Source organism: Trachurus trachurus, assembly GCF_905171665.1.
Source record: "Trachurus trachurus genome assembly, chromosome: 6".
NCBI lineage: Eukaryota > Metazoa > Chordata > Actinopteri > Carangiformes > Carangidae > Trachurus > Trachurus trachurus.
The window spans coordinates 34201412-34220429 of record NC_139897.1 but is presented as its reverse complement, the minus strand read 5'-3'; the positions used below and the strand labels follow the sequence as shown (position 1 = coordinate 34220429).

Here is a 19018-nt window from a genome sequence, read left to right as displayed (position 1 = left end):
AACAGCTGACGTTCTGATGTTAGCTTAGCTACTGCTGTTAGCTGTCAGCAGCAGCAAAGCTAACAACTACGATAACCATGACTAATTACAAAAACGTGCACACAGAAATAGTAATGTTTGTTCAATAATTCGTTTTCTAGACTCAACAAAAATCAGATTTAGTCCAAACGGTTTTGGCAGCCCGGAGCCCCCACATTTGGTACCTACACCGGTGGCTAACGCTACCAGTTAGCCGCTCGCTAGAATGCTACTAAAACCGACTTCCGTTGTGGTGTGACGCAATGGATCATGGGAAAATAAAGTGGTGTATAAATGTTGTTTATGTTTGCAGGTGTGAGCGAGCTGCAGACGCTGCGTGTGCTGTCGTTCGCCGCCGGCCGCTGCTGCGTGCTGCTGAACCGTGATTGGCTGCTGCAGCTGCAGTGGCAGCAGGTGGAGGCGGAGCTTCAGATATTAACCTGCTGCAACGTCCAGATGTTTGACAGCAGCACGACCACAGCTGTTCACCACTGTCTGTGCAGAGAAACTCTGTTCACGCTGAGCAGCAGCGGACTCGTCTGTATCCTGCCTACTACTACTACTACTACTAATACTACTGCTACCACTACTAACTCTGTACTAAAATTATTGTTTGTACTTCCTCCACTACTTCTATTAAATTCGATTACTAGCTAAAAGTTGAACAACTTAATTTGAATAAGCTAGGTGATGCTAAACAAAACTAAACAAATGAAACAAAGATTTGAAGTAAATGAAACTAAAGTTAACACTAAGATGTTACTTAGCTCAAATTGCTGAAACTCAAACATTTAAATTTACATAAATTGAACTTAACTAACTGAAACTCCTGTCAAATGAAACGCAGCTAAATGCTACATTGATTAGCTATGTGTATCATTTGTAAATAATAAACTAAATCAATTTCAGTGTAAGTTTAACTAAAAGTAAGTAAGTTAACTAAATAAAGTAAAGTAAGCTAACTAACCTGACTGAGATCAAGTTAAACTGCACTAAAATAAGGTGAACAACTCAATATCTTGTATTTTATCATTTCTAATTGATCTAATCCAGCACAGTTGCTAGTATATTTGATAGTATAAAACTGACCCTAGATCTGCTGTAAAATGACAGAATGTCTTTATATTTCTATGTAACGTGTGTGTCCCTTCAGTCTTTTCTTTAACTGGGTCCTCCAGCCGTCAACAACATCACCGACGGTCGGCTGTTAGCCACCGTCGACCTCCCTGTTTACCTGAGCTCCGGCCCCACGGAGGACGACGTCACCTCCTCCTCTTCATCGCCCACCTTCCCCTCCTCCTCTTCCTCCTTCTTCCTCCTCCAGGTGTCGGCCGATCTCAGCACGGTCGTAGCCGTCACCGAGTCGCACGCCGCCGTGGCCGTCGACCTCAACCACTACTTCAGGTATCGACTCTTCATCAGTCTCTGGTGTTTCTGTCTCCGTTAGCGACGGCTTCTCTCTCTGCTCTGTGTTTTTCTTTCCTTTGGTTTTCCCTCTGTAGTAATAATGACACAGGTAGTAGAGAGGCTCAGTGTACAGGAAGTTCTCCTCTCCTTCACTACCGTCCCGTATCCCCTAGGGGTGGGAGAAAAAATCGATTCACATAGATATCGCGATATCTTTTTTGACGATTTTTAAATCTATTTTTTTTGTCAAAAATCTATTTTTTTTTTTTTTTTTTTTTGAATTTTTTAAATATTGTGCAATGTGTATTTGTTACCCTCTTTTACATACAGAGAGTACAGGTTTTGAAAAGGGTTTAAGTTCACTTTATAATGGAGTATGTTCATTTATAGGCTCCTACAGTGTTTGTGTGCAGATAAATGTTAAAAATGCTAAAGACTAAAAATCGAGAGAATCGGCAATATCGTAGAATCGCAATTTAAATCGAATCTCCATCTAAAAAATCGTAGAAGAATCGAATCGGGAGAAAAGCATATCATCCCAGCCCTAGTATCCCCACTGTTTACCAGGGGCCGTATTTATCAATTGTCTCTTAGAGCGCCATCTTAGTCTCAAGTGCTCAGAATTTGTGGAATTTATTTAGTCCTACTCTCAAATTTAAGAATAAAAACTATTGATCAACTTTCTCAAGTCTTCTCAAGTCACTCCTACTCCTCCAGATATGTAAGAGACCTTGAGAGGAGTCCTAAGTGGTTCAGAGTTATCTGTAGCGGACGGCACTGAGCAGAAGGACGTTCTGGCTTTGTTTGATGACGAGCAGTTGATCAGACGATATTATTTGGACAGAGCAGGTATCATCCTCATCATGGATTTAATTAGGGACGTCATCTTACCGATAACCTCACGGCAGAATGCCTCTATGCACAGCTCCACTACTTCCTGAATTTAAGGCAGCTCTATTATTTCCTGTCTTACATTATTGGACAAACTGATTAATCCAGGTGTGTCTGTGTAGTCACAATGGTCAGACACACCTGGATTAATTAGTTTGTCCCATAATGTAAGACAGGAAATAATAGAGCTTCCTTAAAGGGATAGTTCACCCAAAAATGAAATTTCATTATTATTAAACTAATTATTAAACTATTATTAACTCATTATCTCCTCCCCCTCATGTGGACTAAGGGCTGGGAGAAGTTTCAGAGTCCTCCGTGGCTTGTCTGAGTTACAGGGGGTCTCAGGGTAGCAGTATTTGTCCATATAACGGTTGCAAATGGATACCAACTGTCTTAGTCACAAAAAAACACACCAAAAACATCCAAATACCTCCATGCTGCTCGTATGTAATGTCCGTCTTGTATTGAAGCCCCGACATGAGAAATTGTCCCGAAAAAAAATTAAATAAGTCTATATTTCAAGCTTGTTTTGTAGCGGAAGCTTCTCTTCCTGGTCCGTCCAAATCTTGCGAGATTTTTCTCATTTTTGCTCATTTTGCTCATATAACGTTGATTATGTATGCACTTTATCTCCTTTTTTTTCTATGTTAGCCATAGAAATTTGTATTGTTGTAATTTGTTATAGGGATGGAACTTATGTACAAGCCAACCAGCTTCGTTCCCTCCGTGCACCATTGAAATTAAATGTGTGCTAAATAAATAAACACTAAACTCTAAACTCTATGCGGCATTCAGACGACCAATAGTGGGACTGTGATCACTCAGTCAGTCAGGGACGTTGTCGATCTGATGTTTGTGTTCTCCAGGTTGTATCCAGCTCACCTGTTGTGTGCTGCCCCCCCGGCCCGGCCCCCCCTCCGGCCTCAGCTCCTCAGAGACCAGGACAGCGTGTCGAGCTCCGGCTGCAGCGTCGCCGCCCTCGGGGCCACCTTCAGCGTCGACCGGTAAAACACAAACGCTTCGCTGTTGTAGAGACGAATGTGTTCATGGTTCATGTTTAGAAGGCAAATAAAATACACCAATGTTACTTCTCTGTATCATCCAACTTAAAGGGATAGTTCAACATTTTGACAAATTGGCCCATTGCCATAATCCCTATAGTCATAGCAGTAGGTTCGTTACCTTTAATTGTCGGTGCAAGCTGTTTTTTAGAACGGCAGAGCAGAGCCGTGAGCTGCTCAGAGCTACGCTACGGGGGCTCATGGGATTTCTTGGTTTCCCTCATCAAATACACAATCCAACACCTCCACAACGCTCTGGTGGACAAGTTGTGAGCTGCACATTCACCACGCTATGAGATAATAACACAACGTTACCACACAGAGTTGTTGTAGAAGTAAATTCATGCAAAACCGCTGATGCACGTTGCCTTCAGGGACAGTTTTTCATCAAAAGTCTCTGTATTTCCCTCTAAAACAACTCTGTGTGGTAACGTTGTGTTATTATCTCATAGCGTGGTGAATGTGCAGCTCACAACTTGTCCACCAGAGCGTTGTGGAGTTGTTGGATTGTGTAGCTCTGAGCAGCTCACGGCTCTGCTCCGCCGTTCTGAAAATAGCTTGCACCGACAATTAAAGGTAACGAACCTACTGCTATGACTATAGGGATTATGACCTCTCCTCTCTGACTTCACCTGCAGCTCGTGGGAGGCTCGTCTGGCCTCCATGTACAGCAGAGCCCAGCAGGCTCCTCCCACCTCCTCCTCCTCCTCCTCCTCCTCCTGGTCCTCCTCCTCCTCCTCCTCCTCCTCCTCCTGGTCCTCCTCCCTCCCCCACCTGGAGCTCCACCAGCCCCCGTCCTCCCACAGCAGAGTCCCTCGCGGCGGAGCGACCGTCACCTTCTCCGTCCCCGAGTCGTCGGCTCCGTCTCTGCTCACGGTCTCCGAGTTCTCCGCCCTGCTCACCTTCGTCTCCCCCGGCAACCGGCAGACCACAGTGGCATCATGGGACTTGGAGTCGGGGAGCGTGAGCTACCACCGGGAGGAGGAGGAGGAGGAGGAGGAGGAGGAGGAGGCGGCTCCGCTTCAGCTGTGTGGAGAGGAACAGCACCGACTGCTGCTGAAGAGTGAGTAGTAAACTGACTAGGGTTGTATATCTCCACCACTGAGGCCGATTCGATACGCATCTCGATACGATACATTAACGATACACTGAAGCTCCAGTCGATACGATGCGATACGATTCACTCCTATTCACGATACGATGCGATTCAAAAGTTATTTGATAATGATATGACTTAATTACAAAGAGATTTGGTTCGATATGATGTTTGATACAGTTGTGATACGAGAGTTTCTTAGCCCACATCAGGTTTCTTACCTCAATACCACTATTCTGCCTTACTCTCTGTATCAGCTTGAGGGATGTAGCCTATTTGGTTAATTGTTATGGGGCAAACATCTCATATTTGAAAGGTGTAGTCAGAGGTTTTTGCTCAAAAATAAATGCTAGACTTATACAAATGAAATCCAGCTTAATCATCACCTATGGGCTTCTAGTCCTGTGTGGTGGTAAGTCTGAATTTTGGTCTTTTGCTATGTTTTAATAATAATAACTTTATTTATATAGCACCTTTAAAAACACAAGTTTAAAAAGTGCTTCATAACACAAACAGACAGGATGTAAACCTGCAGAGACGACAGTTATAATCAATTTATAATCAATTCAGCAAAGGAAAAGAAAACAATCAGCCTCTGTTGTCTCCATAGACTGTAAAAAGAATGGACATAGCATCCGTGACTTCCCCCAGTGGTTTTAGGGAGTCGTTTTTGTGACTCGGCCTGAACAGCGCCATGTTGGATTGGCCGGCCGAGAACCCGCCCACTGGCCTCGAAGCACCTAGCGCCCTAATTGGCCAGAATTTTAACCTAATAACAGTAAAACGGTAGAGTTTTTTTTTTTTGCTTAAAATTTTTTTTTTATTGGCAACTAGGAAGTCAGAAATAATGAATCACAATCAAATTAATCATAATTTACCAATACATTTTTCAATTTATATAGATTAAAAAGTGAGAGAAAAAGAAAAACAAACGAAAAAAAAAAAAAAAAACACAAAACAATGAAAAACATCTAACTAAACAAGCATGAAACTAACACAAAAAGTATAAATACTAAAACACATAAATTAATTGAGAAGAGAAAAAAAACTAAAAAACAACGGTAAGTAAAACGGTAGAGTTATAAAAAAAATCCCCCCCCTCAGAGTGTGTGCGGGGTTAGAAACTATTGATTGAGACCAAAAAACGTGCTGACACCAGGCTTTTAACATGTTTATTAAGGATGTAAAGTGGGTGATTTTAACATGGGGGTCTATGGAGAATGCTGCTTTCTGACACCAGCCCCCAGAGGAAGCCGGGGGGATTGCAGTTTGTTGAACGCGGAAGTGACTTCACTTCTCAGACCAACAACTGCCCCCTCTGTTGTCTCCTATAAACTCTTTGTCTCCGTGTCTGTCTGTGTGCGTCCAGGCAGCGGCGTCTTCCAGGTCTTGTTCTCCGTGTCCCAGCAGGACTTGCTGGGCCGGTTGATGCTGTTTGGCAGCGCGGCCACAGTGGACGCAGTGTGTCACCTGAACAGCTGGGGGCGCTGCTCCATCCCCATCCACGCCCTGAAGGTACAACAACAACACACCACAACCACAACACCACACCTCACAAAACACACGACACACCGAGGCCACGACACAACCGTAACGCGCTAACCCGTAACCCGTAATACATACACATGGTAACATGGTAGATGATAAATAACCTTATCCACCGCTCCATGGATTGATTTCTCACCGGCTTCGTTGTTGGAAACAGATGCACATAGAGGAGAGGAGGGTTAGAGACATGTTAGAGCTTTATTCATCCTGAAGTAGGCATGTCATGATTATAAATGTTCTTGGTACGATTATTGTCAGAGAAATAAGCACGGTACTACGATTATCACGATTATTATGCATTCATTAATTAATTTCACAACACTATGAATGTGTAAAATCAAATATAGTCAAGATATAATTACATTACTCATTGTTTACACAAAATATTTCAAGTATCTATTAATGTATGACCAACTCTTAATCCCCAGGGGAAACGTTTGAAATATTCAGGTCATAAATTGTCATTGACATGTTTGCGTTTATTTTAATCGATTTTTGTTTTGTTTTGCTTTATGTTTTTATTATAAATGACACGCTAACATTTAAATTCCTACCAATTCAAAGTTACGTTAGATAAATGGACCAGTATCTGTGCATTTACCTTTATTTTTGCACACATCTGTTGATATGGTTCCAACATCAAATTTTTGTGAAAGTAACGGTATTTAGGAATCTTTACGATCAATTAATTGTGACGTTTAATACCACGATTAATTGTGACACAACCAGAGAAACAACGTGGAGCTGAAAATGAGAGAAATATCAAATAAAAGTGATCAAACTGAAGTTTAGGGCTGCAACTAACCGTTATTTTCACCATCGATTCATCTGTCAATTATTTTAAAAACGATTCATCTATTAGTTTTTTGGTCGATAAAATGTTAAAAAATGTTGAAAAACATCAATCAGTGTTTCTCAAACCACCAGACGACATCGTCCTCTAATGTCTTGTTTTGTCCACAAACCAAAGAGAGACTCAGTTTATTGTCATAAAGGAACAAAGAAACCAGAAATATTCACATTTAAAGCTGGAATCACAGAATTTTGACTTTTTTTTTCTTTTAAAAAACTACTCAAACTGATTATTAGATTATCAGAATAGTTGAAGATGAATTTAAAAATCGATTATTGTTCGTTGATGAAGTTTCATACGATAGAGAAGATGTTTAAAGAGGTGATGAGAGTGATGATGTGGTGTTGTGTGTGTTTCAGGCCGGACTGAAGAACCGTCAGCTGGACACGGTCGACTTTTACCTGAAGAGCAAAGAAAACGTCCTGAACCTGTCGACAGGTTAATAACTACTAGGCTATCTATCCCTTGTGTTGTTTTAATTGTTTGTTGTAGTGTTTGTGATTAACTTTGTGTTGTGCGTTTGCAATTGTACAGCACTGAGGTTGTTTTAAATGTGCTTTATAAATAAATTGTGACTTGACTCGACAGGGTTCGGTGCTGCAGACCAGCCGCCGGCCTCCACTCACAGTCTCACCGAGAGTAAGAGCTCAGACTAGTACTGTTTATGTGTGTGTGTGTGTGTGTGTTTCTGACCCGTGTGTGTGTGTGTGTGTGCAGGTGTGCAGGAGCTGTGTCCGGCGTTGGACCTCCTGTGTTCGGCCGTCAGAGACTCTCACAGCGAAGCTCAGAGTCGACAGTTCTCAGAACAGCTGCTCAACGTCACCGTCAACTTCGTCAACACACAGATCCGCTCTGTGCTGACCAACACACAACGTACGAACACACACACACACACACACACACACACACACACACACACACACACACACACACACACACACACACACACACACACACACACACACACTCCACAGCTGTGTGTATCTCAGTCTGAAGCAGGGTTATTAGAATGAACTAAAACTAAAACTATCAGTGAAAAAATAATCTAGTAAACTGAAAATAAAAATGACAGTTTTTCCAAAAACGAGAACTAAATAAAAACTACAATGAAACTAAAACTAAACTGAGTTGGAGATAACACAAGCTTAGTTTTAGTTTTCTTAAAGGGATAGTTCAACATTTTGTCAAATTGGCCCATTGCCATAATCCCTATAGTCATAGCAGTAGGTTTGTTACCTTTAATTGTCGGTGCAAGCTATTTTTAGAACGGCGGAGCAGAGCCGTGAGCTGCTCAGAGCTACGCTACGGAGGCTCATTATGGGGTTTCTTGGTTTCCCTCATCAAACTCATCAAATACACAATCCAACAACTCCACAACGCTCTGGTGGACAAGTTGTGACCTGCACATTCACCACACTATGAGATAATAACACAACGTTACCACACAGAGTTGTTTTAGAGGGAAATTCATGCAAAGCCGCTGATGCGCGTTGCCTTCAGGGACAGTTTTTCATCAACAGTCTCTGTATTTCCCTCTAAAACAACTCTGTGTGGTAACGTTGTGTTATTATCTCATAGCGTGGTGAATGTGCAGGTCACAACTCAACGTTGTTGAACTCACTAAAACTAAACTGAAAATTTAAAAAAGCAAACTGAAAAACTAAATAAAAATCAAAACAATAAAAAATGTAAAACCTATGATATGAAGTCGTTGTTCTCTCTCTGCAGACGAGGACTCTGGCGTGCGGCGCTGCGTCGACGTCCTCGACCGCTACGTCACCGACCTGAGGAGCTACATGAAGAAGTTCCCGTGGCCTGAAGGGGGCGACACCTCCAGCACCGACTCCAACGCCGCCGCTGCTGCTGCTGCTCAGGGGGCGGAGCTAGAGGACGAGTGGGCGGAGCTTCCCACAGAGGTGACGGACAGACGCAGAGATGATTGATCGCCGTCCACAGGAACATGTTCATGTTTCTGAACTCTCTGTGTGTGTGTGTGTGTGTGTGTGTGTGTTTCAGGAAGTGATCCGCCTCTCCGTCCTGACCAATCAGATTCCCCGGGCTCAGGCCGTCCTGAGGGGGCGTGGCCTCCCGGAGCGGCGCCTGTCGGCTCTGAGGATGGAGGGTCTCCGCCAGGTGTTGACCTGCCTGCAGCACAGAGACCTGCAGACGGCCGACACCCTGCTCACCAACATGGTCCGTTCAAGTTCAAACATTTCCAGAAAAATGTGGTAAAAATTCTGAAAAAAAAAAAATTAGAGCAAAAAGTAGTAAAAATTCCCCCAAAAAAGTTTTTAAAAAAATTCTAGAAAAAAGTGGTAAAAATTCTCAAAAAAAAGTAGTAAAAATTCCCCCCAAAAAAGTTTTTAAAAAATTCTAGAAAAAAGTGGTAAAAATTCTCCAAAAAAAGTTTTAAAAAATTTCTAGAAAACAGTGGTAAAATTTCAAAAAAAGAATCTAGAAAAAAGTGGTAAAAATTCTCAAAAAAGGTTAAAACAAATTCTAGAAAAAAGTGGTAAAATTAAAAAAAAAAAAAAAAAAAAGAATCTAGAAAAAAGTGGTTAAAATTCTCAAAAAAATGTTTAAAAAAAATTTCTAGAAAAAAGTGGTAACATTTCTAAAAAAAAAAGTAAAAAGAAATTGTGTCATATATATATACACTTGATTGGAAGGATGGAAGGAAGGAAGGAAGGAAGGAAGGAAGGAAGGAAGGAAGGAAGGAAGGAAGGAAGGAAGGAAGGAAGGAAGGAAGGAAGGAAGGAAGGAAGGAAGGAAGGAGGGGAAGTCAGTGACTGAACCGTCTCTCTGTTTGTTTCCAGGGCTTCAGCGTGAAGAAGCAGCTCCACAGTTTCTGTCTCTACACCGACGACAAAGAGCTGAGGGAGTTTGTGGTGAGTCAGACATCGTTAACGACATCACTTCCTGTTTATCTGGAGTTTCATATTTTATAAAGTAATGTTGTACAACACTGCAGCTAAGAACTGAACATTTTTATTTTGTTTTGGTTTATAAAGTTGAATCTCTTTCTATTAAAGCTCCTTCAAAATAAAGGTAGATGTTTGTGTTAAAGCTCCTTCAAAATAAAGGTAGATGTTTGTGTTAAAGCTCCTTCAAAATAAAGGTAGATGTTTGTGTTAAAGCTCCTTCAAAATAAAGGTAGATGTTTGTTTGAAAGCTCCTTCAGTATAAAGGTATATGTTTGTGTTAAATCTCCTTCAAAATAAAGGTAGATGTTTGTGTTAAAGCTCCTTCAAAATAAAGGTAGATGTTTGTGTTAAAGCTCCTTCAAAACAAAGGTAGATGTTTGTGTTAAAGCTCCTTCAAAATAAAGGTAGATGTTTGTGTTAAAGCTCCTTCAAAATAAAGGTAGATGTTTGTGTTAAAGCTCCATACAGTATAAAGGAGATTTTCCCATGGTTCAGACCTTCAAAATAAAAGCACAGAATAATAATAATAAGAGAACTTAGATTTAGATCTTTCCTGGCCTCTGATTGGTTCCCTGTTCAGGTGGAGGAGCTGTCGAGGAGGAGTTACTTCCCAGAGGAGGAGAAGAAGAGCGTGGCCTTCATCAGGGAGATGGAGAAGCTGGGATCTCTGCCTCCATCCCGTTGCCAAGGAAACCCCACAGCTCACAGGTAACGACCCTGAACACACCTGTGTGAACATCTGTGTGAACACCTGGACACTCCTATTCTTCCTCTGCTCCTCCTCTCAGGGTCCAGATGTCTCCCAGGGAGACGGGAGCAGGTGAGGAGGTTCTGGAGGAGCTGGCGGCTCGGAGGAGGAGCAGGAGGAGGTCCGGTGAGGAGCAGCAGCTGTGGAGGAACCTGAGGCTGGACTGGGTCAGGAACTGGGACCAGAGCTGCCAGACGGCCGTGCTGCTGTCCAGGCTGCAGCACTCAGGTAGGACCAGCAGGACCAGAACCAGAACCAGAACCAGAACCAGAACCAGAACCAGGATCCATCCAACATGTTTATAATTAGGTCTTAGCTGTAGTGAAGGATGAGAACGTGTTGACGATCGGCCAAAGCAGAGCATTGTTTATAACAGTGGATCTTAAACTTTTTTACATCAAGGACCCGAAATTAGACCACGGACCCCCATTGGACAAAATTTTGAAGCAAACACCAGAAATAAACGTTCAAATTAGGCGTGATTTTTTTTGAAAAATTTGAGAAATTTCTTGAAAAAAGTGTACAGTTTCTCCCAAGAAGTTGAAACATTTCTAGAAAAAAGTGTTAAAAATGATTAAAAATAAATAAATAAAAAAGTGTTAAAATTTCTGGAAAAAAAATTGGTAAAAATTCTCAATTTTTTTTTGGTTTTTGAAAAAAGTGGTACAAATTCTCAAAAAAACATTATAGAAAAAAGTGGTAAAATTATCAATTTTTTTTTTTTGAAGAAAGTGGTAAAAAGTCTCAAAAAAAACATTCTAGAAAAAAGTGGTAAAAATTCTCTTTTTTTGGGGGGGGGGGGGGGGGGGGAGTGGTAAAAATTCTCAAAAAAACATTCTAGAAAAAAGTGGTAAAAATTCTAAAAAAAAAAGTTTAAAAAAAAATTCTAGAAAAAAGTGGTTAAATTCTCAATTTTTTTTTTTTTTGAAAAAAGTGGTAAAAATTCTAAAAAATAAATAAATAAAAAAGTGTTAAAATTTCTGGAAAAAAAATTGGTAAAAATTCTCAATTTTTTTTTTTTTGAAAAAAGTGGTACAAATTCTCAAAAAAACATTATAGAAAAAAGTGGTAAAATTATCTTTTTTTTTTTGTGGAAAAAAGTGGTAAAAATTCTCAAAAAAACCATTCTAGAAAAAAGTGGTAAAAAATTATTAAAAAAAACATTCTAGAAAAAAGTGGTAAAAATTCTCTTTTTTTGGGGGGGGGGGGGAGTGGTAAAAATTCTCAAAAAAACATTCTAGAAAAAAGTGGTAAAAATTCTCTTTTTTGGGGGGGGGGGGGGGGAGTGGTAAAAATTCTCAAAAAAACATTCTAGAAAAAAGTGGTAAAAATTCTAAAAAAAAAAAAGTTTAAAAAAAAATTCTAGAAAAAAGTGGTTAAATTCTCAATTTTTTTTTTTTTGAAAAAAGTGGTAAAAATTCTTAAAAAATAAATAAATAAAAAAGTGTTAAAATTTCTGGAAAAAAAATTGGTAAAAATTCTCAATTTTTTTTTTTTTTGAAAAAAGTGGTACAAATTCTCAAAAAAACATTATAGAAAAAAGTGGTAAAATTATCATTTTTTTTTGTGGAAAAAAGTGGTAAAAATTCTCAAAAAAAACATTCTAGAAAAAAGTGGTAAAAAATTATTAAAAAAAACATTCTAGAAAAAAGTGGTAAAAATTCTCTTTTTTTGGGGGGGGGGGGGAGTGGTAAAAATTCTCAAAAAAACATTCTAGAAAAAAGTGGTAAAAATTCTAAAAAAAAAAGTTTAAAAAACAATTCTAGAAAAAAGTGGTTAAATTCTCAATTTTTTTTTTTTTTGAAAAAAGTGGTAAAAATTCTAAAAAATAAATAAATAAAAAAGTGTTAAAATTTCTGGAAAAAAATTTGGTAAAAATTCTCAATGTTTTTTTTTTTTTTTTAAAAAAGTGGTACAAATTCTCAAAAAAACATTCTAGAAAAAAGTGGTAAAAATTCTAAAAAAAAAAGTTTAAAAAAAAATTCTAGAAAAAAGTGGTTAAATTCTCAAATTTTTTTTTTTTTTTGAAAAAAGTGGTAAAAATTCTCAAAAAAAGTTTAAAAAAAATTTCTAGAAAAAAGTGGTGAAATTATCAAAAAAATTCGTTTTTAAAAATGTTTTAGAAGACACTGGTGAGGAAGTTGGGGACCCCCTTGAAACCTTATCAATAGTTGATAATCAATGTTTAAACTCGTGCTCTGATTGGCCGTATCTCCTGTTCTTCTCCTGTCAGAGTTGAGCTCCTGTGACTCAGCGGTTCTGTGGCGCTACCTCACCTCGCTCCACGACCAGCGCCGGCTCGTCAGCTGGATCCAGAACCAGGACGCCGGCGCCTCCTCCTCTTCCTCCTCCTCCTCCTCCTCCTCCTCCTCCTCCTCCTCCCTGTGGCCCGAGCTGCTACCAGAGGTGGTGGACGCCAACACGCTCTGCAGCAGCTTCCTGAGGGAGAACATCCTGGACCTGCTGGCCCGGTACACACACACACACACACACACTCACACACACTCACACACACGTCTAAACCATCAGAGTCGCTAAGAACATCCAGACAAACTGGCCCAAACCGTTTCCTGTCTCTCTCCACCTGTCCCCTTCCAACTTTTTTTTACATCAAGGACCCTAAACTGACACAAATTAGACCACGGACCCCCATAGCAGGGTTGAAGCAAACACCTGAGATACACAAAAATATTTGATCTCAGACTGAAGAACGTTACTTTTTTAGTCAATGTAAAAGAGTGGAAAAGTATCTCAAAAAAAGTTTTTAAAAAATTCTAGAAGAAACTGAAATCTTTAAAAAAAAAATAGATAAAAATAAATTCAAATTGAAAAAAATAATTCTAGTAAAAGTGATACATTTCTGAGATTTAGATCCAAAGGGGGAAAAATGTTAAGAAAAAATGTTTTAGAAAAATTGGTAAAATTTCTAAACAAAAAAAGTAAAAAAAAAAAAATCTAGAAAAAAGTGGTAAAATTTCTCTAAAAAGTGGAAAAGTTTCTCAAAAATCAGTTTTTTAAAAATTCTTGAAGAAACTTGTAAAATTTCTCAAAAAATCTTAAAAAACAAAAAAAAAAATCTATTAAAAGTGATACATTTCTCAAAAAAGGGGAAAAACGTTTTTAGAAAAATTGGTAAAATGTCTAAACTAAAAGTTAGAAAATAAAATTCTACAAAAAAGTGGTAAAATTTCTCAAAAAAGTGGAAAAGTTTATCAAAAATCAGTTTTTAAAAAATTCTAGAAGAAACTGGTAAAATTTCTCAAAAATGTAAAAAAGAAAATGTTGAAGCAAACACCAGAGATACACAAATATTTATTCTGAGACTGAAGAACGTTACTTTTTTAGTCAATTTAAAAGAGTGGAAAAGTATCTCAAAAAGGTTTTAAAAAAATTCTACAAAAAACTTGTAAAATTTCTTAAAAAATGTAAAAAAAAAAAAAAATCTGAAAAAAAAAATCTAGTAAAAGTGATACATTTCTCAAAAAAGGGGAAAAATGTAAAAAGAAAAAAAAAACGTTTTTAGAAAAAGTGGTAACATTTCTAAACAAAAATAGTAAAAAAAAGAATTTCTAGAAAAAAGTGGTAAAATTGAAAAAAAAAATCTAGTAAAAGTGATTCATTTCTCAAAAAAGGGGAAAAATGTAAAAAAAAAAAAAGTTTTTAGAAAAAGTGGTAACATTTCTAAACAAAAAAGTTTTTTAAAAATCTAGAAGAAACTGGTCAAATTTCTCAAAAAATGTAAAAAAAAAAAAAGAAAAGAAATTGTGGTAAAAGAAAATTGGTAAAATTTCAAAGACAAAAAAATCCTTATCGGCATAGCCTACATGATTTAATTTATTATAGTTCATGTTTTTTTATGAATAATATTATTTTATGTTTTATCATTTTATCTTTACATGTATTATATGACGGTGAGTGTGTAAAAACATGGGCAGAACTGTCTCTTGGACATTCTTTGAAGAGAGTGTCCTACTCTCACTAAAGACGTGGACATTTAAACCAGACTTCATGGACTCCCCACCCCAGGTTTATAGATTAGATTAGATTATACTTTATTTCATCCCCGAGGGGAAATTCGTTCGTGACAGCAGCATTTAACAAAAGGAAATAAAACAGGACAAATAATAAAATGCACAATTCATAAAAATACTTTAAAAAGAAGAAGACAAAAGAAGAAAATGCTACGGTGGTCTCTACCTGCTGGGCAAAGTAACAGATTAAAAAAGTGCTTGCTGGTAGACAACTATGGATAAAAAACTATTTAAAGTGCACGGGAGATTTAAAAAGAAGTGCGACAGACATTACAATATATTATAGGAGGAGTTTCTTCTTGTTGTGGTTCTGCTCTGACCGGGCCGTGTCTCTGCAGGAGAGGCCTGCTGGTCCCAGCCGAGCTGTCGGACCTGCAGCAGCTGCTGTGGCGTTTGGCTCAGGGGGGCGGCGCCATGGCAACGCCGCCGCCCGGCCTCGGCCTCACGCTCCACGGCCGCTTCATCTCCTTCTGTCTGGACCGCGGCCTGCAGTTCCTGCTCTACTCCTACCTCGACCACTACAGGTATCTGTGTCTCTGTGTGTGTGTGTGTGTGTGTTTCAGGGTTCCTAGGCAAGGCATCTTTATTTATATAGCGCATTTCATACCAAGGCAACTCAACGTGCTTTACATAAAGACAAAACATTTTTAAAAAAAGAGAAGCATAAAACAGAATAAAAACAAACACTAAAAACAGAGTTAAAGGCAAGAGCAAATAAAAGTAAAATAAAAGGAAATAGATAAAGTTTTCAGCTATAAGCACGTGAAAAGAGAAATGTTTTTAACCTGGATTTAAAAGTGCTGACAGTTGGGGCTGATCTCAGTTCTTCTGGTAGTTTTGTAGTTTTGAAAATCTGGAAAATCTGGAAAACACATGGAAAATTGGATTGGAAAGGATTTTGTTTAAAAAAAAAAATCATGTTTGTGCTGTTCTATGATAAATTTGTCATAATTTCTTAGCATTTAAGAGATTATTTCATCAGTTAGAGCCGTAGACTGCACATCTTTAAATCAGACTTCTGGGAGAGAGGAATAAACACAGAAACAAAGTGATTAAATGTACAAAATAAGGTACCATTGACGAAAAGAAGACTTCTCCAAAGCATGAATGGTGTTTGTGTTGGTTCTGTGTGTGTGTTTCCCTTCACGCTGCATCTCGTCTCCACAGACTGACGCCCAGGAACTGCCCCCTCCTGACCAATCAGAGCCTCCCTCAGACTCCGGCCTGGTTCGAGATGCTGGTGAAGATCCAGGAGATCACCAGAGACCTGTCAGGTACCGGACCGAGCCGGACCGAGCCGGCCGCCGCCAAAACGCCGCTCAGAGCCGCAAACAATGTTCAGAACAGAACCAAATAGGGTTGTTCAGTATACCGGTACTAGATTGGTACCGGGGTACTGAGGCATTTAAAACGGTACCATACTGCGCTTAGATGGGACCGGTATTTTCATTTTGCGCCGCCACATTGTAGTTTGAGCCGAGGCAAACGAGTGAGCAGCCACAAACGAACGAAAAGAATCAATTTGTGGCTTGGTCTTGATTCTGTGGCGCTGCACCACATTGGTCTACGTATGGGAAACAATAGGCGTGTGTTTGAGTAACATGAATGTTGTGTTTCATTCTATAAACTACTGATAACAATTTCTCCCAAAAATTACAACTGGTCAAAATAACAAATAAAGATGCAGTGTTTTCAGACCTCAAATAATGCAAAGAAAACAAGTTGATATTCAGACCACTAATGTTTTAATTTAGGAAGAGTTCAGAATAATATTGATGGAAATTTAATCCTGCAGCATCAGTAACTGTTTACTGATTTACTGATTATTTACTGATGCATATGTTATAGTTCTAAGATTTTCTATTAAAATAAAGCCAATAATGACTTTATTGAACATTTTCAAAATTATAACAGTCCAGTACAGTGCGTACAGATTATAGATACAGTATGTAGCAAATCCAGAGTATATTCACAGCAATGATCTCAAAGGTCCTTGTTAGTTCTTACATTTCAGGCAGTTGCATTCTGAGTTCCCAGGTACTTTAACACTTTGTCAAACTTTGCTGTAAAAAGTTTCGTTGATACGAAATCTTAGTCTTTCCAGAGAAATATAGTCTGATATCAAAGACTTCCATAGATGTATTGAAGGAGGTTCCTCTCCTACCCATTTGGTCATAACAGCCTTTCGGCCCAACATAAGCAAAAAATGTACAGTGTTCTTATGTGATCTTATTGATTCAGGGATATAACCCAATAAACACAATGTTGGGAATAGTGACATTTTTGTGTTCTCTTTGTATTTGGAAAAGTACCGAAAAGTATTGAAAAGTATCGAAAAAGTTGGTATTACAACACTAGAACCAAACTACATCAACAGATGATCTGAGTGAAGTTTTATTGATTTTCTCTCTCTTTCCCTCTCGTCCTGGTCCTGGTCCTGGTCCTGGTTCTGGTCCTGGTCCTGGTCCTGGTTCTGGTCCTGGTCCTGGTCCTGGTCCTGGTTCTGGTCCTGGTCCTGGTCCTGGTCTAGACCCCGCTCTGGTCTTCCAGGCCAGTCTGACCAGCGCTCAGGTGCTGTTGCCGGGCAGCCAGGCGTCTCTCAGCAGTCTGCTGCTGGAGGGTCACAGTCTGCTGGCTCTGGCTGCCGTCATGTTCTCACCTGGAGGGATCGACCAGGTCAGCACACACACACACACACACTATAACACACACACACACACACACACACACACACACACACACACACACACACACACACACACACACACACACACACACACACACACACACACACACACACACACACACGCACGCACGCACGCACGCACACACACACACACACACACACACGTGCACACAAAACTGTTTTATTTCTTGCTGTAGTAGCGCTGTTATTACGTCACTTTATTAAGTTTTAATATTTTTTTATGCGATAAAGTAGCTGTTTAGGTTCCAAATGTGCGGTTAGTTTATCCAAATGACGGCTGGTTAGAAGTTTGTGAAGCTCCAGGAGGAGCGGCTCCTCACAGAGGCAGCAGCCAGTCTGCAGAGCTGCTCGGCCGGCCAACCTCCGTCGTCATCCCGGGGGGAGAAAACGATCGCTAATTAACTCACCTGCAGGGTTTTTAGAGTGCATGTTAAATTCTTTTTAGGAGATAAATGCTGGTCTCATTGATGAAATCTAACAATTGTGGCAGTAGCAGAAGTTCATTTGAATGAAAAGTGAAGCTTCATGTATCAGACAGAGGAGCAGCGCTGCCTCGGGGCTCTGTACGTACAGAAATCACCACATTTACATCAATAAATAAATGTTTTTACAATGAACCGATCAGTCTGCATTAAGTTTTATTTTATTTTATTTTATTAAGTTATATGGTACACGGCTATTTGATTTCTGGCAAAAAAAAAGCTCGCCGCATCAGCTTACGTAAAAGCCAGTGAGACTACGTGATGACGTATGTGATTGTTGAAGTGGTGTCCCAATTCGTAGGGGTTGACTTTCTACCCCTCGCCCCTTGTAGCTCCGTTTCAAGGGTCAAGGGGCAAGAGAAAACGTCCTTCATTCATTCATTCATTCAATAAAAATCAAAGCATCTTATAGTTGTAAATCTTCAGTCTCGGTCTCCTTCTCCTCTCGGTCCAGGTGCTGTCTCAGGGCTCGGGTCGGGCCGAGCCGACCGTCGACCCTCAGCTCCTCAAGATGGCGCTGGCTCCTCACTCCAAGCTGAAGGCGGCGCTGTTCCCCGCTGGGCCCCGGGGAGCCGGCCCCTCCTCCGACGTCTCTGTGTACCAGCTGCTGCAGGTGAGTGAGCTCTCTCTGTTGCCGTGGTGACGCTGAATGTGTTGCTCCCTGAGACTCGTTTTTTATTTTAAGGAATCTCAGAAAACGGTGGGTCAGTTTAAAACCAGGAAGGAAAAATGGATTCTCAGGACTTGTTGTTGTTGTTTTGGGTGGGGGTATTTCTTAATGATGTCTCCTTAAAGGGATAGTTCAACATTTTCTCAAATTGGCCCATTGCCATAATCCTTATAGTCGTTACCTTTAATTGTCGGTGCAAGCTATTTTTAGAATGGCGGAGCAGAGCCGTGAGCTGCTCAGAGCTACGCTCATTATGGGATTTCTTGGTTTCCCTCATCAAACTCATCAGTTGTTTTAGAGGGAAATTCATGCAAAACCGCTGATGCGCGTTGCCTTCAGGGACAGTTTCTCATCATCAGACTCTGTATTTCCCTCTAAAACAACTCTGTGTGGTAACGTTGTGTTATTATAGGTAAGGTAAAGGTACTTTATTTGTCACATATACAGCTAGTACAGTGAAATTATCTCATAGTGTGGTGAATGTGCAGCTCACAACTTGTCCACCAGAGCGTTGTGGAGTTGTTGGATTGTGTATTTGATGAGTTTGATGAGGGAAACCAAGAAATCCCATAATGAGCC

General features: G+C 39.8%; 2 protein-coding genes across 2 annotated transcripts in view; one reads left to right on the top strand and one right to left on the bottom strand.

Annotated features, from left to right (window-relative positions):
• Positions 1–19018, bottom strand: part of LOC310987529 (uncharacterized protein) — a 300910-nt gene that overhangs the window by 94379 nt on the left and 187513 nt on the right. The window lies entirely within an intron of this gene.
• The window catches only part of spg11 (SPG11 vesicle trafficking associated, spatacsin), a 47726-nt gene that overhangs the window by 3698 nt on the left and 25010 nt on the right, over positions 1–19018 (top strand). The window contains exons 3-20 of the mRNA XM_083973837.1: positions 332–559; positions 1197–1422; positions 3186–3323; positions 4019–4443; positions 5846–5991; positions 7237–7315; positions 7466–7516; positions 7595–7750; positions 8606–8793; positions 8894–9070; positions 9694–9765; positions 10382–10509; positions 10590–10777; positions 12783–13020; positions 14919–15104; positions 15748–15854; positions 17111–17256; positions 18224–18382. Coding sequence (XP_083829963.1) covers positions 332–559; positions 1197–1422; positions 3186–3323; positions 4019–4443; positions 5846–5991; positions 7237–7315; positions 7466–7516; positions 7595–7750; positions 8606–8793; positions 8894–9070; positions 9694–9765; positions 10382–10509; positions 10590–10777; positions 12783–13020; positions 14919–15104; positions 15748–15854; positions 17111–17256; positions 18224–18382 — 3038 coding nt within the window. The remainder of the gene's footprint in view (positions 1–331; positions 560–1196; positions 1423–3185; positions 3324–4018; positions 4444–5845; positions 5992–7236; positions 7316–7465; positions 7517–7594; positions 7751–8605; positions 8794–8893; positions 9071–9693; positions 9766–10381; positions 10510–10589; positions 10778–12782; positions 13021–14918; positions 15105–15747; positions 15855–17110; positions 17257–18223; positions 18383–19018) is intronic.